The sequence below is a fragment of the Caretta caretta genome, chromosome 10 (genome assembly GCF_965140235.1).
Source record: "Caretta caretta isolate rCarCar2 chromosome 10, rCarCar1.hap1, whole genome shotgun sequence".
NCBI lineage: Eukaryota > Metazoa > Chordata > Testudines > Cheloniidae > Caretta > Caretta caretta.
In genome coordinates this window covers 78,196,387-78,220,669 of record NC_134215.1, presented here as the reverse complement: position 1 = coordinate 78,220,669, position 24,283 = coordinate 78,196,387, and the positions used below count along the sequence as shown (strand labels likewise).

The 24,283-nt window shown below is 44.3% G+C and overlaps 1 protein-coding gene and 1 long non-coding RNA gene across 3 annotated transcripts in view; one reads left to right on the top strand and one right to left on the bottom strand.

The window, feature by feature from the left end:
- Window positions 1-13,440, bottom strand: part of CLPX (caseinolytic mitochondrial matrix peptidase chaperone subunit X) — a 32,720-nt gene extending 19,280 nt beyond the window's left edge. For both annotated transcript variants that reach the window (XM_048866725.2, XM_048866726.2), the window contains exons 1-3: window positions 13,272-13,440; window positions 6,181-6,341; window positions 4,523-4,640 (exon numbers count right to left, since the gene is read on the bottom strand). In XM_048866725.2, the coding sequence (XP_048722682.1) occupies window positions 4,523-4,640; window positions 6,181-6,341; window positions 13,272-13,344 (352 nt within the window). In that variant the 5' untranslated portion in view covers window positions 13,345-13,440. The remainder of the gene's footprint in view (window positions 1-4,522; window positions 4,641-6,180; window positions 6,342-13,271) is intronic.
- Window positions 13,441-14,603: 1,163 nt separating this feature from the next.
- Window positions 14,604-23,881, top strand: LOC142073505 (uncharacterized). Its single transcript, XR_012670393.1, has 3 exons — window positions 14,604-14,708; window positions 23,027-23,142; window positions 23,797-23,881. It is a non-coding gene; the product is annotated as an uncharacterized LOC142073505 (long non-coding RNA).
- The last annotated feature ends 402 nt before the right edge of the window (window positions 23,882-24,283 follow it).

Sequence of the window (24,283 nt, the reverse complement as noted above, 5' to 3'; positions counted from 1 at the left end):
TCATTTTAACAGATTATCGAAGTGCTGCTGCACTGTGGAAACCTCATTCCTCTTAATCCTATTCCTTTAAGCAAAGTGAACAGAGGAGATGGAACACTCCAGGGGTAACAACATGAACTGCTGATATCTAGGAGGGAGGGGGCAAGTGAAGAAGAGCAAAGGTCACTCACTTGCAAGCTACCCTCCTATGATAGTACTATCGATTGCCAGTATCACAGGAAGTGTGTGTGCACTTGCACAAGCTCAGAACATCCCGGACATCCTTATTGACTACAAGTACCATGGGAGCATTCTCCTCCCTCACATAATGCTAGCACTCAACATTAGCACCACAGAATGAACATGAATATAGGTTTCAGAGTAACAGCCGTGTTAGTCTGTATTCGCAAAAAGAAAAGGCGTACTTGTGGCATCTTAGAGACTAACCAATTTATTTGAGCATAAGCTTTCGTGAGCTACAGCTCACTTCATCGGATGCATACTCACTCTTCAGCATGGGAACAAAAGGAAAATAAAGGAGAGGCATTATATTTTGCACTTTTACAGCAGCTTTCATTGGAAGATCTCAAAGTGCTTTACAAACATTAAACCTCCCAATGCCCCTCTGAGGTAACTACTTCCCCCATGTTACAGATAGGGAAAAGTGTGGCACAATGGTGATTTTCTCTGAGGTCAGAGCAAGTCAGTGACAGAGCTGAGATTAGCACCAAGATCTTCTGACTAGGAGTTTCATGCTCCGAACACTAGTTCATGCTCCCTCCCACAGCTGTGACAAAGGAAAATAAGATCACTTAGTTTCCACAGCAATGCTCATTTTCAAATAGGAAGGAACCAGAACTACTAGAAAACCGTGGGAGGTTGTTTTTTTGGTTTGTTTTTTTGGGCTGCTGAACACTGTCGTGATGCCTCACAGACGCTGTAAATGTAAACTTCACTTATTTTAGACTCTAAAACGATAAGGTCAATGGCAACTGGCAGAACATTTTACATCACCAGCTTCACAGAAGGTCACACTTTTTAGCAATTTCCTCAGGACAGAGGAAGTATAAGAAGCTCTGCAGATCTCCAGAGCCAGCAATAACGTTATATTAATAAGTACACACAAATGTCTATGCAATAGTTCCAGTTTCAAATAACTTTACTGGCATGATGAGGTCTGCAAACGTTTAGATACAACAACAGGTAGTGAAAAGGACATTAAGCTTGGCTGTTGACTTGGCTCCCATGGCATGCTGAAGGCTGTGCACACTACAAGTCAGTATTTATAGTGGTAAGGTGCAAGCCATATCACACCACAGCAGAGCATTGCATCAAGTTTTTGCACATATCATGTGGGCAATAGTATTATTTAAAAAGCTTGAATCTACACTCTGGGGTGGAGATAGTTACTACACTGCAATTGCTCTAAGAGAGCATGATGTCAAGGAAAAAGGGGCAGGAAATCCACTAATTTTCTAACAGGTTTCAACATGACAAGAAAACCCTGCTCTGGAGTATGCAAAGGGCAGGGAGTTCATCCCGGCAGAGCGAGGTGATGACAATGCCTGTTTTTAAGAGTACTCGGGCTCAAAAGGTACAGGTGGTTTTGACTTCACCTCTCAGGCATGAATTTTCATCTCACTGAGGGAAGCACTGATCACAGGATTTCCCTCCACACAGCCTGACACCTAATGCTAGGTACAAGGAGCGTTGAACAAATGGGTAAAAACCACCAAGATCCCTCCAAAGAGCCCAAGAAGATGAGTGTGTTGGAATAGCAGAGAATCACAAAACTATTGTGCAAGGTTTGCAGCAATGTGATGAAGAAGCACATTACAAACAAGCTGCACTGGAATGTCAAGCTGTCACTCCACCACTCAATGGCTCTTTGCAACTTGATTCATTTATAAAGAAGCTATTTGACTCAATTCCATTTTAGCATTCTGTTAATCATCTCAAGATGAGTACAGAGTTAATTTGATGTTTAATTTTTTAAGCGTGTGGGGCACATACTGGATAAATGTGTTTTCCTTAGTCAGTAAATATGTAATTAAAACACTGAAGATTTACAAGTCAAAACAACAGGTTTGTTTTGTCTTTTTAAAGTAGTGGCATTACAGGCTTAGCTAAAAATGAAGTTACAGTCCGTTTCATAGAATACAACCACCCATTAATGGAATGGGAATGGAACTTGGATGGGAATTTTGACAATTTAAGGAGAACGAGAACACAGCTTGCTTCCCTACAGCTATTCTGCATTCTATAGTGCAAATAAACCCAGAAAAGAAAATAAGTAGAGTAAAACAAAAACAGACTGAGTTAGGAAAAAAATGTACTCAAATTAACAGCTTGAAAGAGAACTGGAAAAAGATGTAAGGAGTCCAATGGATTCAGGAAAAAATTTTGATGTAAGCCTTAAAGGAATATCTGAAAAATTATAGCAACTACAACTGATTTTCTTAAAGATCATAGTTACTAGAAATCCAATGACAGCTCTCCCTCCATTCTGTTTCTCTAACAAGCCCTAAACAAAAGAAAAGAGTTGGTTCCACTCTTACTTGTTGCAATGCTGCATTGTCTAAAAAGACTCTTTAAATCCCAGTATCTCAAGAGGGATGAGAAATTAGGAACATCCAACTGCCCAAAAGAGGCCATCCTCTCACTGTATCTTGATGCTTGAGTTCTCTCAAACTTCCATCAGCCTCAATTCTCCAGATAAGGAAAGGTAATTGGTTTTTAGTCTTATGTGCCCCATGATATCCTGGTTAGGTTCCAGTCTGGCTCTGGTCTTCTTTTTAAATTGAAAATATCTCATCAGGCAAGCTTATCTCCTACACCATAAGAGTATGAGCTTCATGGTAAGATCACTTCTAAACACAGGTTAAAGTATGTCTCTCTGTTGTCCATGGACCCAACAAGTTTGATCTCTGCTCTGAAGCAGTTCTTGGATGATGTTTCCAGCTGGATGCACAGAAACAACCCCATCATCAGCCCTGGTGTTGGTGGTAACCTAGGTGGAGATAGTAATTTTGAGACTCAGTTTCCTGATGTCTTTGTTTACAACTGGGTGTCTTTAGAAGACGGTGAGTCAGATTAAGAATCTTTTCCTCACTTTCAACTACACCCTTTCTGTGGAAAGTCCCATATGGTGAACAGGGTCTGAAGTGTTTATTCCAGCTGTGCAATTAGGGCCGAATTTGCAGAAATTCTGAGCATATACCTTTTTAACTGAAATCAACAGACGCTGCGGGAGCTTAACACTTCTGAAAATCAGTCCCTCTTTCACATTGATCCTTTATCTATCTTGGGACTATCTTGCAACACCAAGACATGTCCCTGGGACCATAAAGTTGGATAACTGCAGTACCTTCCTGTCAAGGCTTATCTGTTTACAGTTTGTTCAGAACAAAGCATCAGAAATCTGTTTTTTAGTTTAGGTATCTGTGATATTACACCTACCCTGCACTCTATACAGGGACTTTAAATTGACCTTGTTTTTAACCCTTAACAGCACGGACCTGGCTATTCATGAGACCTTCATCCTTAAGTCTTGTCAAAAGCAGCTGATGAATATTTGTGCTCTGACAACCCAATTTTTAGAGCCCTCTGTCACTTGCTAGGTAAGCAAGAGTTTGTGCTTCACTCTAGTAGACCCTAAGGCATGGGATTCATGCTGCTCTACACTACTGCCTCAGCTTATCTGTCCAAAGTGCTTTTAAGTACGACTACTTTTAATCCTATAGTTGTATTCCTCTCCCCATTGCTCCTCCATTCAACATCTCTGGTGTGCTACAACCTCTTTAATCTTCTGTTTAAAAGAGTTAATTCTAAATATTTTAAACTTAATGTATTAAAATTCTTGCTGTACAGTATACCAAGTGTCCAGGGAAGGCAAAGGCTGCACTTCAAAAATAAGGTTGATCTTCAGTGGTGGTCTGGCATTTGATGTTAGAAGATTTTTTTTCCCCATTCACTGTGAACTCAACTACTCTTCTGAACACACTATGGCTCTTATTCTGGCCTACAAGGTCCAAAACATATATTTCTTCTAATATATTCTAAAATGTGGGGATTCTCTTAGTGGATCAGCAATTCATACTACTCTTCCTATTGCTTAAGAAAAAGGTTTTAATGGTAAATAAGCAAAAAATCATGCACATGCTCATTAGAAAGCCAGTTAGGAGCTGAAGTAATATTGTCTACATGAACACTTCTTCCACTAAGATACAAAATGTAATAGTTAAAATAAGCTTACATTGTTCACAATATTGCTCTGCATACTGTTGACCGAATTCTGCTCCTGATTATACTCATGCAGTTCCTCCTGATTTACAATGTCAGTGACATTATTCTGGATTAACACCATCATAGCTGGATATTTATATGCATGGCATAAGTATCTGAAATTCTCAGTATTCAGAATAAAACTTAGCTATCGGAACAGAATGGTTAAAATTTTAGTTTGGCAATAATGTCAATGTTTTATAGAAATGGAGAATCACCCATATAAATCAGAACACAATAATCCTTTGTTAACACTTACACACAAAGGTCTCTACATGTGTGCACAGGTCTCCACACTTTGGGCACCGCAGCTGGTTTCCTCCTTTCCCCGAGCTTCCAGAACTGGACTTTTTACTGCCTCCCTCACTGACAGATTTCTAATGAGAAACAATAAAATAATATTTCAATTGTTAGTTCCAGACAATGAATTTCAGATTTGTTTCATTATACATACCACAGTATATAATGAAAAAAGTTAAAAATCGGCAGCTAAAACTCTATTTTCAGTATTTGAAAAAAGACTTCAAACAGCTACAGTAAGAGAGTTTAAAATTTTGTGCTTAAAAACAGGCTAACATTTTCCTATCAACAAGCCAGAAGAAGCATCATGTCACAAGAGACAGAAGAAGTGACTAGTGATTTTGGATGCTCAACCTGAAATACATTTGAGACACCTGGTTTTTCAGAACGTACTGGCCACCCATCCTCTCAAAAACAGGCCCTTTCAAGGTGTCTCAAAATGAGTACTCAGAAATTAAGGCATCCAAAATCACAAGTCCCTTTTGAAAATTTAGGTTCTAACCACTAAGGCATCAGTTCCCAAACTTTTGAAAGCTGAGCCCCAATTTGGTAAAATTAAACTAGTTGTGCCCTCCTGCAGTCCCACGACACGTTATTAAAGGCCTATCCATCTCAACTTCTAAATTTAAGGCACATCCCACATTTTGGGAAATAGAAATATCTTCTCTCTCTCTCTCTTTTTTTTTTTTTTAACATTCTTTGATTAGCAAGGAAATAGCTAACAATGCTGACACTTGAAATATCTTAATTAGCACTCACTGAAAGATGGGGCTGTCCACATCTCAAAACTATTGTTTCAGGGTCTCTGCAAACTTATATAGACAACACTACATTGGTTATGCCCTCTTTACATTTTGAAGGTTTTCTCTGTAATCATAACAGCTATAGACTGACTTTAAAAATAATATATTCACACACAGAAGCCTCTGAAAAATTAACACATCTGTCCATGCCCCATGGCTAGTCCTTCACATTCCACGAAATATCAGTGTAAGGAAAAGTTATTGAAGTACCCCATACACTTTCCAAAATCCTACTTGCTGACTAAGGAACAACCCATCAGGTAAGCAGATTCTTCAGGTGTATGATTATTAATTGCAGGTACAAGAGAAAGAACAGGGTAAAACAAAGATTATAAGTAAGTTCATAACAAGAATAGCAATTAAACATATAAGACTAAAATGAGTCTTTTCCACAAAGCACTCTCTCTTAGTTCCATGGCAACATATTACAGAAGTAATTAGAAAACCATAATATGTTTGGTTTAAAGAAACCAAAATAAGATGTAGTCAGTTTTTAAAAAAGTGTTAAAAGACTTTCAGATACCACTTCTACATGAGTTCCTGCAAATGTTTGTGATTTTATAACCATATTTCACAATATTTTCAAAATATTTATCACACTTTTTGATGTTTGAAAGACCCAAACAATTGGGAGAAAGTGACAATAAAAGTATTTGTGTACTGTCAAAGGCACAAACCATACAATGAAAATATTTTTCCTCTAATCTTTTCAGTTACAGTAATCTGAAGGGTAACTTGTAACAGTAGGTAAAAATTTCAGAAAGGAGTGTGGTTAAGAGATCCCTTTAAGCAATAGGTAGTGTATGCAGACTACCTTATTGCCATCGCCAGAACCATCCTTGCTCGTGCCATCTTTTGAAGCAAAGTATGCTGGTGTTTCTGAAAAACTTCTAAAAGGAATCCTTCTTAGAGACCGAGTTTCAAAAGTCCCAATTCTTCCTAAAACAGCGAGACAAGTACGACCACAAGTAATACCTGGAAATGAAACAAATCCTGTAAGTCTGTGGGACACACATCTTGCTCCCCACAATTCAAACAAACTCTTTGCATAAAATAGGGAAAATGCGCCACGTTATCTATTATTAGTTTGCTTTATGGTGTAAGAGAGAATAAGATATAATAGTTATCACTCTAGCTAGTATTTTACCATTTATCAGAAGACATCTGAAGTGCCAATATATTGTGTATTGAGACCCCCTTTTCCCAATTTCCTGAGTCCTTATCATAGGACAGTGAAAAGGACTTTGAAGGAAAATATGACTTTCCTTTTGGTCAAAAAGTCACCAGCATTTCAGAACAATTCCAAATAGGATTTATTTGAAAGTTCCTTCTGAAGCAGAAGAAGAGCTACAGTTAGATGAAGGAATACAGGTTTGATTGACTTAAGTCAACAGAACACCGAACACTACTTCTAAAGTCTTCACAGGGATGAATATATTTTCAATTAAGTTAACAGGTTAATTCAGCAGACAGTTCACATACAATGGGCATTTGAATTGTATAATAATAAAAATTTAAATAGTATCCCCAAAATACCTCACTGTGTATACACACATCCCCACAACATTATATACTACCATGAGGAAAAATACAGATTGAAAATGACAATGTAGATCCCATTTTTTACACCATTATAGTGTAGTGAAGATTTCTACTAGCATTATAGTCAAATAACAATTAGTCAGCTGTATTCAGTTAACATCAGTCCTCTAGATGTGTGTCCAAAATGTAATCACAATACAAAAGTAACCACTTAATATACTATTACACATTCTCTCATCTAACACATTAGCAGAGGCAACAAAGTCATTTAATGATTTTAATAAGTGTAAGTTTGTCAACAACTCTAGTCTGAACAAAAAACAAAAAATTGCTCTCCTTTTTAATCCTGATGGCATCCCAGCCCAGGCCTGATTTTGATTAAACTGTATAGTGATTAATCAAGGCCATGTCTACACTAGGAACGCTTTGCTGTTATAGATATACCAGTTTCTTATACCAGCAAAACACTCCTCCTACAGACACAGCTTATACTGGCAAAACTGCACTTTTGCTGATTTAGCTTATTCTAGTTCCTCACCCCTCAACCCCAAAAAAACCCCACTCCATAAAAATAACCTATACAATGTATAACAGAAGCACAGTTTTGCAGGTTTTACACTAAGGATTTTAGTTGGCACAGCTAGGTCTGTCAGGGATCAGACCTCCTCATGACTCTGACCACCATAGCCATGCCGTCAGAAGCCTGTAGCGCGGACATGGCCAAATTATCAATAGTGGTTAGTTAGCAAACAGTACTACAGTTCAGCTCTCAATGTCCAAACGTCAGTTATCCAAGATAGCATCATGTCCCCACCTCAATATCTGTCATATCAAAGATTTTCTTGCTAATCCAAAATTATTTCAGGTCCCCTGCAACATTTAGGTAATTGAGGTTATATTATGCTAGTGACAGTTACAGAAAAGCGCAATCAGGATGAAAAAAAGATCAACCTTTAACATGTATTATGAAATGAGGTAACTGCAGAGATAATAATGAAATGACCTTTGAAACGTCTCCTAATCATATGAAATGTACCATGTAAGTGTCTTAGCAGCGTAGTACACTGGTCTTCATTTGGCAGAATCAGAATCCTTGACACTTACTTGTAAACATTTCCAAAAGTCAGTTTCCAGGAATTTTCAGAAGGTCAGATTTGAAGAAACAAATTCTTAAGGGGGAAATGTAGGGGGGCTATTATGTTTGGCAGCATGGCTATCTTCTATAAACAGTGGGTACAAATTTTAAATTAAACACTCTATTTTTAACTTTGACTGTTTTAAATGATTTATTTCCAACATGAAAAAAACTCATCCATTAGGCTACCCAAACCGTTGGTAGTCTTGCAGTAGCCTGGGAGAAATACTCCACATGTGGGTGGTTATGAGCCCACCTACACTATTCCTACAGTTTTAGAAGCTTTTACATAGATTAAAATACAAGAAATGGTACAAAATTCAAGTAGCAATGATACATTTGAGATCTAGATTTCATGTTAGGGAGCTACTACACATAACTAGTAAACAATGTGAGGGGAATTCTAAGGGCCGACCTACAGGAAAATGCTACTTAACAATAATGATATAGCAGTATAGCATCAGCTCCTATTTTTTTATTCCAGCTAACTATGGACTGGGGTAGGTGGAGGAGGATTGAACCATGGGAAGAAATCTCATCCACTGAAAGTTTATCATCTCAGCAGAACCTTCTCAAGCAGGGACACACAAATGAAGAGGATATGGATGATAGGATGAGTGGAGTTGGTTTGCAATGAAACAGAAAATGATTTCCAGTCATTTCTAAGACAGTTTATCATAAATCTAAGTCTATCGTTTTAATTTATCAGGATTTTGTTAAAATAAGTTCAAAGACAGACATGTAATTTTGTTCCAATATTTGACCTTCAGAATTTTTCACTGGCTATCAATTCCCCTCAACATTACGCTTTATTCCCTTAATGCACACATTTCATTATGAGAATATATCTTAAATGATTTAATAAACAACATTCTTAGGACTTTCAGCTTAAATTCTTGGTGTCCTTTGAGAGAGAGGAGGGTTTTTGAAAATGACACCTTATTACTTTAATACAAGGACAGACAATAATAAGGAAGAGTATTACACACAGACATACATATGGTCAAAGAAAAAGCCCCTGCCAACATCTGCTACTGCAAAGTCACAACCAGTGATATTGAATCAAATCAGATTTGCGGATTTTTTAAAAAAACAGTTTACTAGCAAGACACTACCATAAATTAAGGTAATTAAGATATATGTTTAAAAGGGACACTATCAACTCAAAATATATATTTAAAAAAATAGTTGTGTTTGTACTTGACCCTTAGTCCCAACCAATTGAAGATGTCTCTTGCCTGCTGCAATAAGAGAGAAAACTAAATCTAAGGGTTCCTTTTCTTTTTGTGAAGCTAAGGGAAATCATGAAACTAACTATACACAAACTGCTGTCAAATGCACAAAGTAAACTGAAAAAAAAAAAAAGATTTCTCTTTCAGTTACTGTAATGTTAGGGCACGGGTGGGCAAACTTTTTGGCCCAAGGGCCACATTGGATTCCAAAACCATATGGAGGGCCAGGTAGGGAAGGCTGTGCCTCCCCAAACAGCCTGGCCCCCCGCCCCCTATCTGCCCCCTCCCACTTTCTGCCCCCTGACTGCTCCCCTCAGAATCCCTGACCCATCCAACCCCCCCTGCTCCCTGTCACCTAATTGCCCCGAGCCCATCCACACCCCCCACCCCAACAGCCCGCTGGGACTCCCATACCTATCCAACCAGTTCCCCATCCTCTGACACCCCTCAGAACCTCTGCCCTATCCAACCACCCCCTGCTCCCTGACTGCCCCCCGGGATCTCCTGCCCCTTATCCAATCCCCGGGCCCCCTTACCATGCTGTTCAGAGCAGCATGTCTGGCAGCCGTGCCACCCGGCTGGAGACAGACACTGCCCTGCATGAGCGCGCGGCGGCGTAGCTGCGGGGGAGGGAGACAGCGGGGGAGGGGCCGGGGGCTAGCTTCCTAGGCCAGAAGCTCAGGGGCTGGGCAGGACGGTCCCATGGGCCGGATGCGGTCCGTAGCTTGCCCACCTCTGCGTTAGGGATTACTTGAAAAAACAGTAGATACAGAATTTGAAGTTGGTGACCTTTCAGTAAAATATTTTTACAACACTCTGAAGTTGAAAAGCACTATTTAAGTGGTAACACTAACAGTTAAATGTTTTGCTATTCAAACCTTGACAAGCATTACTTTAAATACCATGACAATCAATCTAAAAAGATTCTGCTGGGTTGTGATACTATTTACTGTGTGGTATTAGCTATGATACCATGTCAGTTGACACATTCTAGTTCAGTGGTTCTCACCCAGGGGTATGCATACCCCGGGGGGATGCAGAGGTCTTCCAGGGGGTACAGCAACTCATCTAGATATTTGCCTAATTTTACAACAGGCTACATAAAAAGCACTAGCAAAGTCAGAACAAACTAAAATTTCATACAGACAATGACTCATTTATACTGCTCTATATACTACACACAGAAAGGGGTACAGCAGTCTGGAAAGGTTGGGAGAAAGTTGTTGGCACAGCATTTCAGGGCACCCTGCAAGAATGATCTTTTCACCCAGGCTGGGTTTAGGAGGGTGTAAATAGGTTCAGAAGGAAAAGTTAGGTATCACCAGTATGAGTTGGTTAGATGGGAAGAAGGCTTTTCATGATACAGAACCATCTCGCAAATTTCAAAATTGGTTATTTTGGAGAAAGTTTATTGTACATGTACCTAAAGAGTAAAATAGGAAGAAATTTACTGCACTCATTTCCATAAAATGTAAGTAATCATAAAGTGCAATTTTCCAAGAATATTCCACATTCCAGTCAAATACCTGGTTTATTTCCACTCCACATTTTAGTCAAAACCTGAGCAATTCAACCTTCCCCCGCCTCTATTTCACCTTTATAGCAAAAATTTATTTTGAAGAAACTTGTGATTGGTTAAAAATAATCAATTCAAAACTGAAAAGCTTGTTGATACACAGTAGAGTATGTTTTGCTAAATCCTTATGTGTACTGTATGAAAAATAAAATCTTTTACTCAAGTGATTGCTATGTTTGACAGCAGCTATATAATGTGCAATACCACTATCTCAGTTCTTCGTACTATTCCATGGTATCCAAGTGCCTCACAATCTTTTAATGTATTTATCCTCAGTATCCCAGTAATGTAGGAAAATTATGTTATCCCATTTTAAAGATGAGGAACTGAAACACAGACACAAAAGTCACACGTGGAGTCTCTAAACGGAGCAGGAGATTGAACTCAAGTCCCAGACTAGCACCCTAACCACCTAACCAGACCATCCTTGAATTTTCTACCATTTGCAGGGTTAGATCCATCAGTGACTGCAACAGGTGCCAACCACAAGCACCTAGGATACTGGATAAGAGTTGCAGGCATTATTATATGGCAAAATATGAATAGTCTCCTCTACAACTATTACAGGAAATTGGACTCAAAAATCATTTTTTGTTACTCTGAAATTTCTAGTTTTTCATTTCTCTTTATAGATTCAATTTACATTATGTATTTTGAATAAAGAAAAACACGGGATATGCTGTTTATAGAAAATACTTGATTCAGATACTGACAAGAACTTTTTACCTTTTAAACTTTATTTGCTTTTAGAGGGTTCGTGTAAGGTAGAGTTCACAGTTGAAAATATTGATTTGAACCTCCCAGTGTAGGTCATGCTGGACTGGCAGATATGGAATCGGCTAAATGGTTCACTGCAATGTAATGATTAGCCCTTGTTGAACTACCACATTAAGCTATTGTTACTGAGGTTGACAAAACGCTGTGCCCACTACACATGCATTAAACAGGCACTGGCAGGTTTAAAAATCCTTACCTGTGATACTATCACCACCTTACACTATTAACATTTATGTTCCTTAATTCTTGCATTTCTAGTTTAAACTATGAAAATAAACTTGAAGGTTCTTGCCAGTCAGTCACAAGTTTATTCATCAACATGATGTTCCATTCTCATTAGTAATTAAATATTTTAAATCCTAAAACCCATTTGCACTTTTCTCTTAATACTAGTTTTGTAAACCTTTCTTCTAGCCACTCAATATACATTTAGGCCTGAACTAACCAAGTGGCCTTTTGGACTTAAAAAAAAAAAAGAAAGAAGAAGTGAAAGAGTAAACTATTGCTTGACTAAGGACCCTACAAAGGTTGAGCAACACAGAAGTCTGGTTAGAATGCCACTGGCTGTAAGAACCAGAAATACATTGCACATAGTGACTTGAGGGAGGTGATTTCTTTCAGTAAAGCCTAGACAGGAATTAATAGGACTATCCCCAACACTGCTTCTGCACTGACCCACAACAAAGCTAGCTGGATGGAGATTTAATATCTCTTGCCAATTGTACATTGGTTCTACGACAAATCCATTTCAAGTGAGCTATCCTACAAACACGTTTCAATGCTTGAACTCTTGCTATAAGCATGTTTGGTACTCTATAGTTCAATGACAGGTATGCTTCCTACTCCCCCCACCCCCTTTCTCCAAACTACCCTCTTTACAAGAGCCATCGACTGGAGCTATACAAAGAAACAAAAACCAAGTTAGATCCCTCATTTTAGACCCGACTCCAGCCCCACCATTGAGCTTGCGATACCTCCCGTTCGTAACTAGATTATGGACACCGGTAATGTAGAGTCACGAAGCCCAGGCTAGAGAGCGATCACTGTGGCTAACGCAGGGCACCCCGCTTCCTTTGGACCTCCCTCCACCGACACTCCTTATCTGGGGGGCGATCGCCCCGTCGTTTGGAAAATACTGAACAGCGGCTTAGTCCTTGGTGTGACAGAGGATGCAGCGGGGCGAGGCACAGGCAGGGCAGACGCGTGAGAGCAGCCCCGCGCCGAGCGCAGGGCTGGGGCTGGGGGCGGTGCAGCGCCGGCAGCGGGGACCTGGGGGGTGCGGCCGGGGCTCAACCCCGCAGAGACACGGGGAGGGGGTGTTCGCCCCCCGTTCTCTGCGGGAGGATCCAGGCCAGGGCTCGGGGAGGAGCGGGAGCCCCAGCGCGGGGGGCGCTCACTGGGGCGCGGTCCGGATGACGCTGATGCCCCCCCAGCGGACTCAGTCCCACGGGGGGGGGGAGCTCTCGGCCCGGACCTTGCAGAGGGGGGCTCGGCGGGAGTTGGCACTCAGGGCTCGGTCTCCGGGTAGCAGGGGGGGGGAGCAGGGTACGCCCCGGGGGCCGGTCTCCGGGGAGGGAGTACCCGGCCCCGTCTCTCTAGAGGACCCCGGGCAGTGGGGGCTCGCAGGCGGGCGGGGTCATTACCTCTGTGCGCGGAAGGCAGTGAGGAGCCGAGCAGCCGCGCGGCGGCAGCAGCGCAGGTGTTACAGGCGGCCATGGTCCCGCTCGGCCTCAGCGCCCCGCACCTGCTCACTAGGCCTCCGGCCCGCAGCCTCCCGCGCCGCCCCCCCTCACACGGCTGCCGAGTAAACACCGCCCCTCCCCCTCCCCTTCCTTCCCCCAACTACCGTCACCACGCTCGGCGCTTGTGTGTCGTCACGGCCAGCGCGCTCCTCTTTCGCGAGCGCCGGCTCCCTGCGAAGCAGCCCGTGCCGGCCCGCACTGCATCTTGGGACACGTAGGCCGGCGCGCTAGGAGTGACGAGTTGGGCGGCCGGCGGCGACCCACTGCCTCGCTGGAGCGTTGCATGCCGGGAGCTGTAGTTCAGGGGGACTTTGCATGCCGGGAGTTGTAGTGCAGGTGGGGGAACTGGCAGTGGGAGAGTGGCAGGGGTGGTGAGGCGCCGCCTGTTGGCAGACACCTTGTGATGCTTTGGGTCAACCTGCTGATGTGGGGAGAAGAGTGATGGTACCCGGGTGTTGCCGGCGTAGCGACTGTGTCACTCGATTTAGGGACGTTTTGGTTTCCCTAGCGAGGAAAGAAGTGTCACAGCGTCGGTGACAAATCTCACGACTTTCACTGCCCATGACAGCATCACTCACAAGCAGCAGCTCTGGTGTGAATAAAATCCATTCCACGCTCTTCTCACTACGTTCTGTTGCCCTAGTCCCATGTCCTAGTCCAGGGGTCGCCAGCCTGGGCCTGAGAAGGAGCGAGAATTTACCCATGTCCATTGCCAAAGAGCCACAGTAATACGTCAGCAGCCCCCCATCAGCTCCCCCACTCCCCCGGCTCCCGGCGCCTCCTGCCCACGGGCAGCCCCATCGATCAGCGCCTCCCCATCCATCCCTGCACCTCCCGATCAGCTGTTTCGTGGCATGCAGGAGGCTGGGGAGGGGGAGGAGCGAGGGCACTGCAGGCTCAGGGGAGGGGGCGGGAAGGGGTGGAGTGGGGGCAGGTCCTGCGGCAGAGCCAGGCAGTGAGCACCCCCCGGCACATTGGAAAGTTGGCGCCTGTAGCTCCAGCCCCGGAATCGATGCCTGTACAAGGAGCCGCATATTAACTTCTGAAGAGCCGCTTGTGGCTCCGGAGCCCCAGGTTGGCCACCCCTGTCCTAGTCGGCAGAAAGCACATTCCAGGGTCTTGGTTGCCAGAGAGGCTGTGAATGAGAGCAAGGGTTTGAGCAGAGCAGTAGTTCTCAGCCAGGGTTATGTGTACCCCTGAGGACACGCAGAGGTCATCCAGGGGCACATCAACTCATCTAAATATTTGCCGAGTTTTACAACAGGCTACATAAAAAGCACTAGTAAAGTCAGTACAACACTAAAATTTTGTACTGCTCTATCTACGGTACACTGAAATGTAAGTACACTATTTATATTCCAATTGATTTATTTTATAATTATATGGTAAAAATGAGAACGTCAGCAATTTTTCAGTAATAGTGAGCTGTGACACTTTTGTATTTTTATGTCTGATTTTGTAAGCAAGTAGTTTTTAAGTGAGGTGAAACTTGGGATATGCAAGACAAATCAGACTCCTGGAAGGGGTACAGTAGTCTGGAAAAGTCTGTAGTCACTGGACTAGAGCCCCTTCTGGCAGAATAAATGCTTAGCACATAACTGGGGCTCAGTTTGATTCCTTGGTGGCGGGCACAGGGTGAAAAGCCAGATCTAATGGGGGAAGGGAAGCTGGAAGAGGGGAGGGTACACAACCGCCCTTGGGGGGAAAGTTATGATCTTCTGCTCAGTAAAAAGTTAAAAACCGTTAGTGACCAGGGCAGGCACCACTCCCTGGGCAAGGGCGATGCAGGAAAAAACATTTGTCAACAGGTCTTTGAGCCTTTGGCCACTGAAATGTTAACTGATCAAAATCCCCGTGCAAGGAATGGGAAGCCGACTGGTCTAGCTGGGCAATTCCTTGGGACTCTACTAAACCTGCCCCCCATTACTAACTTCTACGCTTACCCTGCTCAGGCAAGAGAATAGTCCCAGCTGCTGAACAAAAAGCAGCAGCCATGCTGGGTGCTCCCTCTCCAGCTGGATAGTCTTGGCAGCTGAGTTATTATCATTGACCGGCTCTATTTGTGTCTCTCAGCTGGTAGGGGGCTGGCAAGAGGTTTCTGGCTGTCCTGATTACATAGGGCAGGGCTGGGGTCCCCCCTACCTCTTAACCTGGGCATTTGGCTGCCCCTCCAGCCCTCTCTTTGAGGTTCTGCTCCCTGGGGACAAGGTCCAGATTCCATTAGCCCCTGCAGGGATGAGCTGTCCTGAGCAAAGCAAACCTGCCTCCCCCAGAGCAGACATTACCTTGAGACAAGGCTCCTGTGGAACTCCATTCCGCGCTGTCCACAAGGGGCAGTTTGGTTTCTTCAGACATAGAAAAGGTTATTCTTTGTGCTGATCAAATCCCATCAGAGCAGGGGAAGGCAAACTACGGCCCACAGGCAGCATCTGGTCCACCAGCCATTTTAAACCACCCCTCAAGCTCCCACTTGGGAGTGGGATCTGGGGCTTGCCCCGCTCTGGTGCTCCAGCCAAGGAGCAGGGTCGGGGGCTGTTCCACGCGGCTCCTGGAAGCAGCAGCATGTCCCCCCCTCTGGCTCCTATGCATAAGTGCAGCCAGGGGGCTCTGCTCTGCACGCTGCCCCCACCCCAAGTTCCGCCCCCGCAGCTCCCATTAGCTGGGAACCATGGCCAATGGGAGCTGCGGGGGCGGCGCCTGTGGACAGGGCAGCGCACAGAACCGCCTGGCTGCACCTCCGTGTAGGAGTCAGAGGGGGGATGTGCTGCTGCTTCCAGGAGCTGCTTGAGGTAAGCGCTGCCCGAAGCCTGCACCACCTGAGCCACCCCCCTGCACCCCAGCCCTGATCCCCCTCCTGCCCTCCAAACCACTCAGTCCCAGCCCAGTGCACCCTCCTGAACCACAAAGCCCTCATCCTCAGCCCCACCCCAGAGCCTGCACCCCTAGCCGGAGCCCTCACCCCCCATGCCCCAATCCCCTGCCCCAACTCTGATCCCCCTCCCACCCTCTGAACCCCTTGGTCCCAGCCCAGAGTACCCTTCTACACCCAAAACCCCTCATCCCCACCACAGAGCCTGTACACCTAGTCAGAGCCCTCACTTCCCCCACAGCCCACCCCTCCTGCCCCAGCCAAGAGCCCACTCCCAGACCCTGAACTCCTCATTTCTGGCCCCACCCCAGAGCCCGCACCCCCAGCCAGAGCCCTCACCCCCTCCTTCACCCCAACCCCAATTTTGTGAGCATTCATGGCCCATTATACAATTTCTATACCCAGATGTGGCCCACGGGCCAAAAAGTTTGCCCACCCCTGCACCAGAGGGTCACCCCTCCTCTACATCCTAGGGCTCAGCTCCCAGCCAGCAACCCCCCCAAACCACGCCTGAGGGGCTTTGCTGCAATTGCTGGTTCTGAATTCTCTAAACGTCACTTTGATTCTCTCTATCTGCCTGTGCATGCATTTTGTCTGCCTGGGTTTAGTCTTTCCGCTGGCTCTGGGCTCTCCTTTTCACTAACCTGTCGGCTCAAGATAAAAGATGGCCGGGGGAACTGGTGCAAGGAATCGAACACTGCTTTGCAGGGTCACCATTTCCACGGCACCAATTGCCTAGCCTTTCATTTGCTTCCTCTCCTTTTTTTTCCCGTTTATTGTCTTTCCTTTTCTTTCTCCCCCATATTCTTAACTTTCTTCATTCCCCCTCTCCTTTCTGTCAAGGGTTTATTCCCTTTCTCTGGTTTCCCTCTGATTGAATCTCATGCAGAAGATCCCTTTGCATTTCACTCCTCTGGATGTTTTTGCTACTAGGCTAGCTGTCGCTGGAGTTGTCTAGAAATGCGCAGATCCCTGTTCCATCCCCCCCACTCCCAACCTTCTTCCTCCCCAAACAACTAACCCCCAGGCAGACAGAATGCGCACACACGCAAGAATCAAAACCCAAGAAAAGGAAGATAAGAAAAGAAAAGACAAAAGGGTCTAGAGAATGTACTGGCAATGGCAGAAGTGAAGCTGAACAGAAGGACTTAGGTACCCAAAGAGTAACCAGAAGAGACTTTTGGGGAGTCATTAGGAATGAACAGTTGAACAATAACTGTGTTCATGTTATAAAGAAAACAGTATGACATTTGCTTTAATTGGGATGATTATGTAACCCTTCTGCCCGTCAGAGTTGGCAGCAACACCGGGTTCAGTATCTAGGGGTTCCATTCCAATAACACAATGCAAACCGGCTCGAGCCCCCACCCAGTGATCTGGGACAAATATATACCACCACGCTGGGCGCCTCCAAGAGGCAATACTTCCCCTCTCACAAGCACAGAGTCTGAGTGTAGCAAAAAGCCTTTTAATAACAGAGAGAAACAATGTGGCATTATGTTGGGGAAACACCACCAACAGGATTCATAACACAACCCATGAGCAAAAATCCACCCCAAGCAAATTGGGGCATGTCCTTTCCCTTTGGTTCTTGAGTCCAGCAACCCCAAATCACCCAAAGTCCCAAAAGTCCAATGACCCAAAAGTCTCTGTCCCTGGTCAGGGCAGCCCCAGAGTTCGAAAGTTTATCTGCAGAGCTTTACCTCCCAACCTGGGTGGAGATGGGGGCGGGGGGAAAGAGAGAGGTAAGGGGCACCTTACATAATCTGAAGCTGACTGCCCCACAGCTCCATAGGGCTTTGCTCCGCTCCGCTCCACCAGCCGCCCCACGAACTGCTTGGCTCAGCTCCGCAGCCCACAAGCAGCTCCCGCCGTCCCATGAACTGCTCTACCAGCCAGTCCACAAGACGCTCCAGCCATCCCACAAACTGCTCCACAATATATCTTCAGGCTCCCCCACTACTTAACACAACACTCAGTGATTTCAGCTCTTAGTCAGTTCAGCTCTTTTGTGAATTCAGCTTGTAGTAGGGGAATCTCAGTGCTGGTACACCATTAGCCCAAAATGAGCTCAGCAGCCTTTAACTAGACTCCTAACGGAATCAAAATTAGCTCTGATATTCCATAGTGAAGAGAGGAAGAAGTACAATTAACATGTAAGGCCCTCACCAGGGAGCCCATACTACCAAGTATTAATACCTCTTCCCAACCTTTCTCCATTGACAACATTTTGGAACCCATGACCCTTGCCTAGCGAGTGCTACTTCGTTGATGGCGAGTCCCTCCATCATAACAAAAGGCCAAGTACAGTTCCAAGCACAGTTCCCATAATCAGGGTAATAACAATTTATTCTTCCTGTCCCAATAACAGAGACACTGGGGATCCCACAGCAGCCAAAGTGACCATTTGGGCAGCTATAGCCTCATTCTAGGTGGGGTGGGTGTGCCTATGCAAATGAGATCGGCCCCTAAAGTTCTTTTCCACAACTTGCCACACCTCACCACTAGGTGTCAGGGTGGAGCTCATCCTGACTCTGCTTACAATTATAACGGATAGCTATGTCCAATATTTTAAAAAGTAGAGACAATAGGTGGGCAATGGGTTGAGGGAGGGGGTGATCCACAGGTGACAGAGATTGGAGAAAATAGAGAGGGGAGGGGCCCTTATGGGCTCTGTAAATCTCCCTTGTGTAACTTAAACAATCAGATGGTAATCTACCCCCAAGGGTGAGGGTTGAAGTCCCATAAGTGGAGAATGTATCTCCTCTGGACTGTACCTCTCAAATGTTCATGGAGAGAGTACAGGAGTTCAGGGTTCAGCAAAGCATGGTCTTTGGGGACTGATTTATATGTTATGTTGGTATTTTATTTTTGGATTTAAACTAAGGGCAATGTAGGAAAGGGGAGTGAACTGGGAAGGTGGTGGGAAATTGATACAAGAAATAGCTATGTCAGTTTACAAACAGAAATCAAGCCATATTCAGGTACAAATGTGTGAATACAACATAATTAGAAATAAGAAAGATGTTGGCCACATCATGCCATCAAACAGCCAAAGGACCCAATCATTTCAAGTTTTTCAATAAGCTAAATAACAAAACATAAGAATGGCCATACTGGGTCAGACCAAAGGTCCAACTAGCCCAGTATACTGTCTTCCGACAGTGGCCAATACCAGGTGCTTCAGAGGGAATGAACAGATCAGGTCATCATCAAGTGATCCATCCCCAGTCACCCATTCCCAGCTTCTGGCAAACAGAGGTTAGGGACACTTCAGAGCATGGTTTTGCATCCCTGCCCATTGATGGACCTATCCTCCATGAACTTATCTAGTTTTCTTTTGAACCCTGTCTTGGCCTTCACAACATCCTCTGGCAAAGAGTTCCACAGGTTGTGCATTGTGTGAAGAAATATTTCCTTGTGTTTGTTTTAAACCTGCTGCCTATTCATTTCATTTGGTGACCCCTAGTTCTTGTTTTATGAGAAGGAGCAAATAACACTTCCTTATTTACTTTCTCCACACCAGGCATGATTTTATAGACCTCTATCACATCCCCCCCATAATCGTCTCTTTTCCAAGCTGAAAAGTTCCAGTTTTATTAATCTCTCCTCATATGGAAGCTGTTCTGTATCCCGAATCATTTTTGTTGCCTTTTTCTGTACCTTTTCCAATTCCAATATATATTTTTTGAGATTGGGCGACCACATCTTTATGCATTATTCAAATATTGGCGTACCATGGATTTAAATAGAGACAATATGATATTTTCTGTTTTATTATCTATTTCTTTCTTAATGATTCCCAACATTTCTGTTAGCTTTTTTGACATCGCTGCACAGTGAGTGGATGTTTTCAGAGAACTATCCACAATGACCCCAGGATCTCTTTCTTGAGTGGTAACAACTGATTTAGACCCCATCATTATATATATATAGTTGGGATTATGTTTTCCAATGTGCATTACTTCACACTGATCAACACTGAATTTCATCTGTCATTTTGTTGCCCAGTCACCCAGTTTTGTGAGATCCCTTTGTAACTATTCGCAGTCTGCTTTGGACTTAACTATCTTGAGTAGTTTTGTATCATCTGCAAATTTTGCACCTCACTATTTACCCCGGTTTCACAGTGTTGCCAGCTCGCACAACTGTATTTGTGAATCCTATATATGAAAAATAAAACTGTCTTGAAGGAATGACCTGAACAGAGTTTGGTCCGGGCACTAGTCCTTCCTGGGCTGGGGGAGACAGGCCAGCTTACAATTATTCAGTCCATTCCACTAAATGGGAACAAAGCCTTAACAGGCACTATTGAGACAAAATTTCAGGGGCTGACTCCTTAGGACTCAGTTAGAAAGCCACCAAACAGAGGACGCTCCTGAGCAGAGCCTCCTCAGGGAAGCTGGTTAGGAAGCTATTCCAAAGGTATCTCTCTGGAGAGCAGAGGCTTACGGAGAGAGGAACAGGCCCAGACAAAATGTGCTTGCAGACAAGGACCCAAGTAGCCTAGGAGAACAAACTGGGCATGGGAACTCCTGGGGAGCTATGGGGGACTGGCTCAGCAAAGCGTGAGGCACCGGCAGGAGAAGACTAGCATTTGGCTGAATGCCCAGAAGAGGCCCAAGTTCCAGTCAGGGAATTCAGCCTGAGAGTGCTCTGGGGCTAGAGGAGCAAAATATAAGACTGATTAACCCACACGTAGAGAGTTTCCAGAAAAGTAGCCGACAGAAGCTTTTTTATGTTTTCATGTTGTCCTTTTCTGTTACATAAATGAGACCCTTGGAAGAAGGTGCTCTTTAATACTACAAAGGTCTATTTGGACTTGTTTATACCCTGTCTGAGGGAAAACTGAGGCAGGGGTCACCTGCAGTGTTGTGTCTGATCATAGGGGGCACAGCAGACTGATCTCCGTAGCATTATGAAAACCTACAGCTATAATTCTGGAAACAAATACTATGTGTACACAGCAATTCTTGCAACAATGACTGGAGAGAATAATTGGATCAGTTCTCCTCCCCAATCAATATAAATTTCTGGTGCCATCTCAGAAATAGCATTCACTTCCCTCAAAGCACTAGTAGCTCAAAAAAAAATTCCAACAATAAATCCAAACGGAATGTGGCTCAAGTCATTAAATCACCGTGACAAATCCTTGCACAGAACTGTCACTCTACCAGCCCGCAGCACTACAGTGAAACGTGCAAAGCTAAAGCAGACTCTACCAAACACAGAACCGTAATTATGAAGGTACAAATTGGAGACACAAATAGTAAACAGTGAAAACCCAGGAAGAATTGACCACACAATATAATATGACCCAAGAGAAATTGAAATGGGGAGGTGTATATATTTTACTTCAATATCTAAAATACCCGGGAATTTGAGAAAGATCTTTCCTCAGATTGTCAGAACTGATAAAAAGATTTTACATTTAAAAAAATGAGGCCAAACTGTGTACAGCTTTGGGGAAAGAGATGTAAATCATAACATCATGCCCTGGACAGCGTGCAATCTGATCAGGAATGGACAAAAATGACAAAGAGACATGGATCAAACCCCCAAATACATGGTATAGACTTATCCTGGGTAGAATGTACCTACCTCTGACAGATGCTGGGGGGTTCTGTTTCCTTTTTGCATTTGAGCAACACTTGCAGAGCTTGTGATACTGGCCACATATGGATGAACTGCAATGAGTTGGTCCTGACTTTCCTCTCAAGTAATGGGGCAGAAGAAGAAACTTACTACTTGATTCCTTTGTGTGTTAAGGGCACCTGCAAACCATCTGTCCATCTCTGATAGCGGAGTTATATAGCGCAGCGATTCTCAACCATGGATCTGATGCCTCCTGGGGGGCCACGAGCAGGTTTCAGGGGTCCACCAAGTAGGGCCAGGGTTAGACTCACTGGAGTCCAGGGGAGGAAGCTGAAGCCCCGCTGTGTGGGGCTGAAGCCTGGGTCCCCAAGCCCTATAGGCGCCAACTTTTCCCAGCACTGGTGGGTGCTCGCCCCTGCCCCGACTTCACCCCTGTCCCACCCCCATTCCAACCCCTTCCCCAAAGTCCCCACCCCAACTCCACCCCCTCCCTGCCCCTATTGGACTCCTTCCCCAAATCCCCACCCCAGCCCCACGTCTTCCTGGAGCGCGCCGTGTTCCCCCTCCTCCCCTCTCCCTCCCAGCGCTTGCTGCTGCAAAACAGCTGTTTCCCAGCGGCAAGCGCTGGGAGCGAGCGGGAGAAGTAGGGACACGGCGCACTCAGGGGAGGAGGCAGAGGCGGAGCAGACGTGAGCTGGGGTGGGACAGGGAGCTGCCGGTGGGTGCAGAGCACCTACCAATTTTCCCCTGTGTGTGATCCAGCCCCGAAGCACACATGGAGTCGACACCTATGCCAAGCCCTGCCACCTTGGGCTGAAGCCGAAGCCTGAGCAACTTAGCTTTGCAGGGCCCGCTGTGGCCTGGGGCCCCAGGCAATTGCCCTGCTTGCTACCCCCTAAGGCCAGCCCTGGCTTTTATATGCAAAAAAACAGATTTTGTGGCACTGGTGGGCTGTGGAATTTTTATAGCATTTGGGAGGGGGGGCCCTCAGAAAGAAAAAGGTTGAGAACCCCTGATATAGAGAGACACTGCCATATGCAGCATGAATACTAGTTGTTTTTTTTTGTAGTTTCTGATAAAATTTTGGATGGATTTTGAGCCTTATGAAATACAGGTTTAACAGCACTATCTACAGCCAGACATAGGGCAGATAGGTCCCATGCAGTGTTTGCTTCTAATGCTGTATCTACAGAGCTCCTTGTGAAAGGCCTGGAATGGGACAAGCAGGGGAAGTGCCTTCAACAACTGAAAAGCACCGATAGAAATGGAATGACTTGCACTCATAAACCATGGAGGTCTGGGGGAAAGGTACTGTTGGCTTCAAGTATGTGTGCTATTTTATACATGAAGGTTTGTTGCCAAATGTATACCAAAGTTCATTCAGACAGTTTAAGATAATTAGCTAAACCTGGACTTCTGTGGCATTAATATCGCTATTTTTAATTAGACTTGAATTGAACTTTGAATAAAACTCAGGAAAGTGGTCCAGATTTATGAAATAAGATTAGGATGATAGCTTCCTCAGCCCAAAGCTTCGTCTTCAGAAATCTTTTGTCACTAGAAAATCCAGTGTAGTGTTCAGATGATAGTTTGTATGAAATACGCTATCTAAAAGAAAAGGAGGACTTGTGGCACCTTTGAGACTAACACATTTATTTGAACATAAGCTTTCGGGAGCTACAGCTCACTTCATCGGCTAAATTTGTTAGTTTCTAAGGTGCCACAAGTACTCCTTTTCTTTTTGCGGATACAGACTAACACGGCTGCTACTCTGAAAACTATCTAAAATAAGATTCAATCCTACAAACACGTATGAACACGTTTAACTGTATGCACTCGTAGTTCTGTTAAAACTAATGAGACTATTCACATGTGAAGTCAGCATATGCATAAGAGCATGATCAGGGATATAAATTGCAATACATTGCATTGAGGAATAATGATATTCTCTCTCTCCTCTAGGCGGCAGCAGCAGTCCAGAGTTATTCCTTCTCCACAAGCATAATGGATGAGGGGCTCACAGGAATCAGAATAAAGTAAACATTGGTTTGGAAAGCCTTTACTGGTAATTTGCTTTTCTACTTCACAAATTCCAGATGTTGCCCTTTGAGACATGGCAGAGTTCAATGGGAGATGTGCATAAAGCAGAAAAAGGGCACAAACCTACTTTCCCCCCTTGGTCCCTTAGGTCACCTTTAATTACTTCCCTCCAAAATGTGGGCTCTCTCTTTTTCATCAGGACTTCCTGTTGTTGCAGCATTGGGTCAGGGAAAAGTTGCTATCTTCTTTTTTTTTTGCTGTTAAAATACATTTCAACCACCTTCAGCTCATTTTCTAACACATAGCAAAGGATTTTTACCCCTAGGTCCTTGGCTTTCCTGGTAGAGAATACAAATTCACTGCCCACTTTCAGAGTATTAATGTATCTTGTGTCCAAAGGAAATATTTT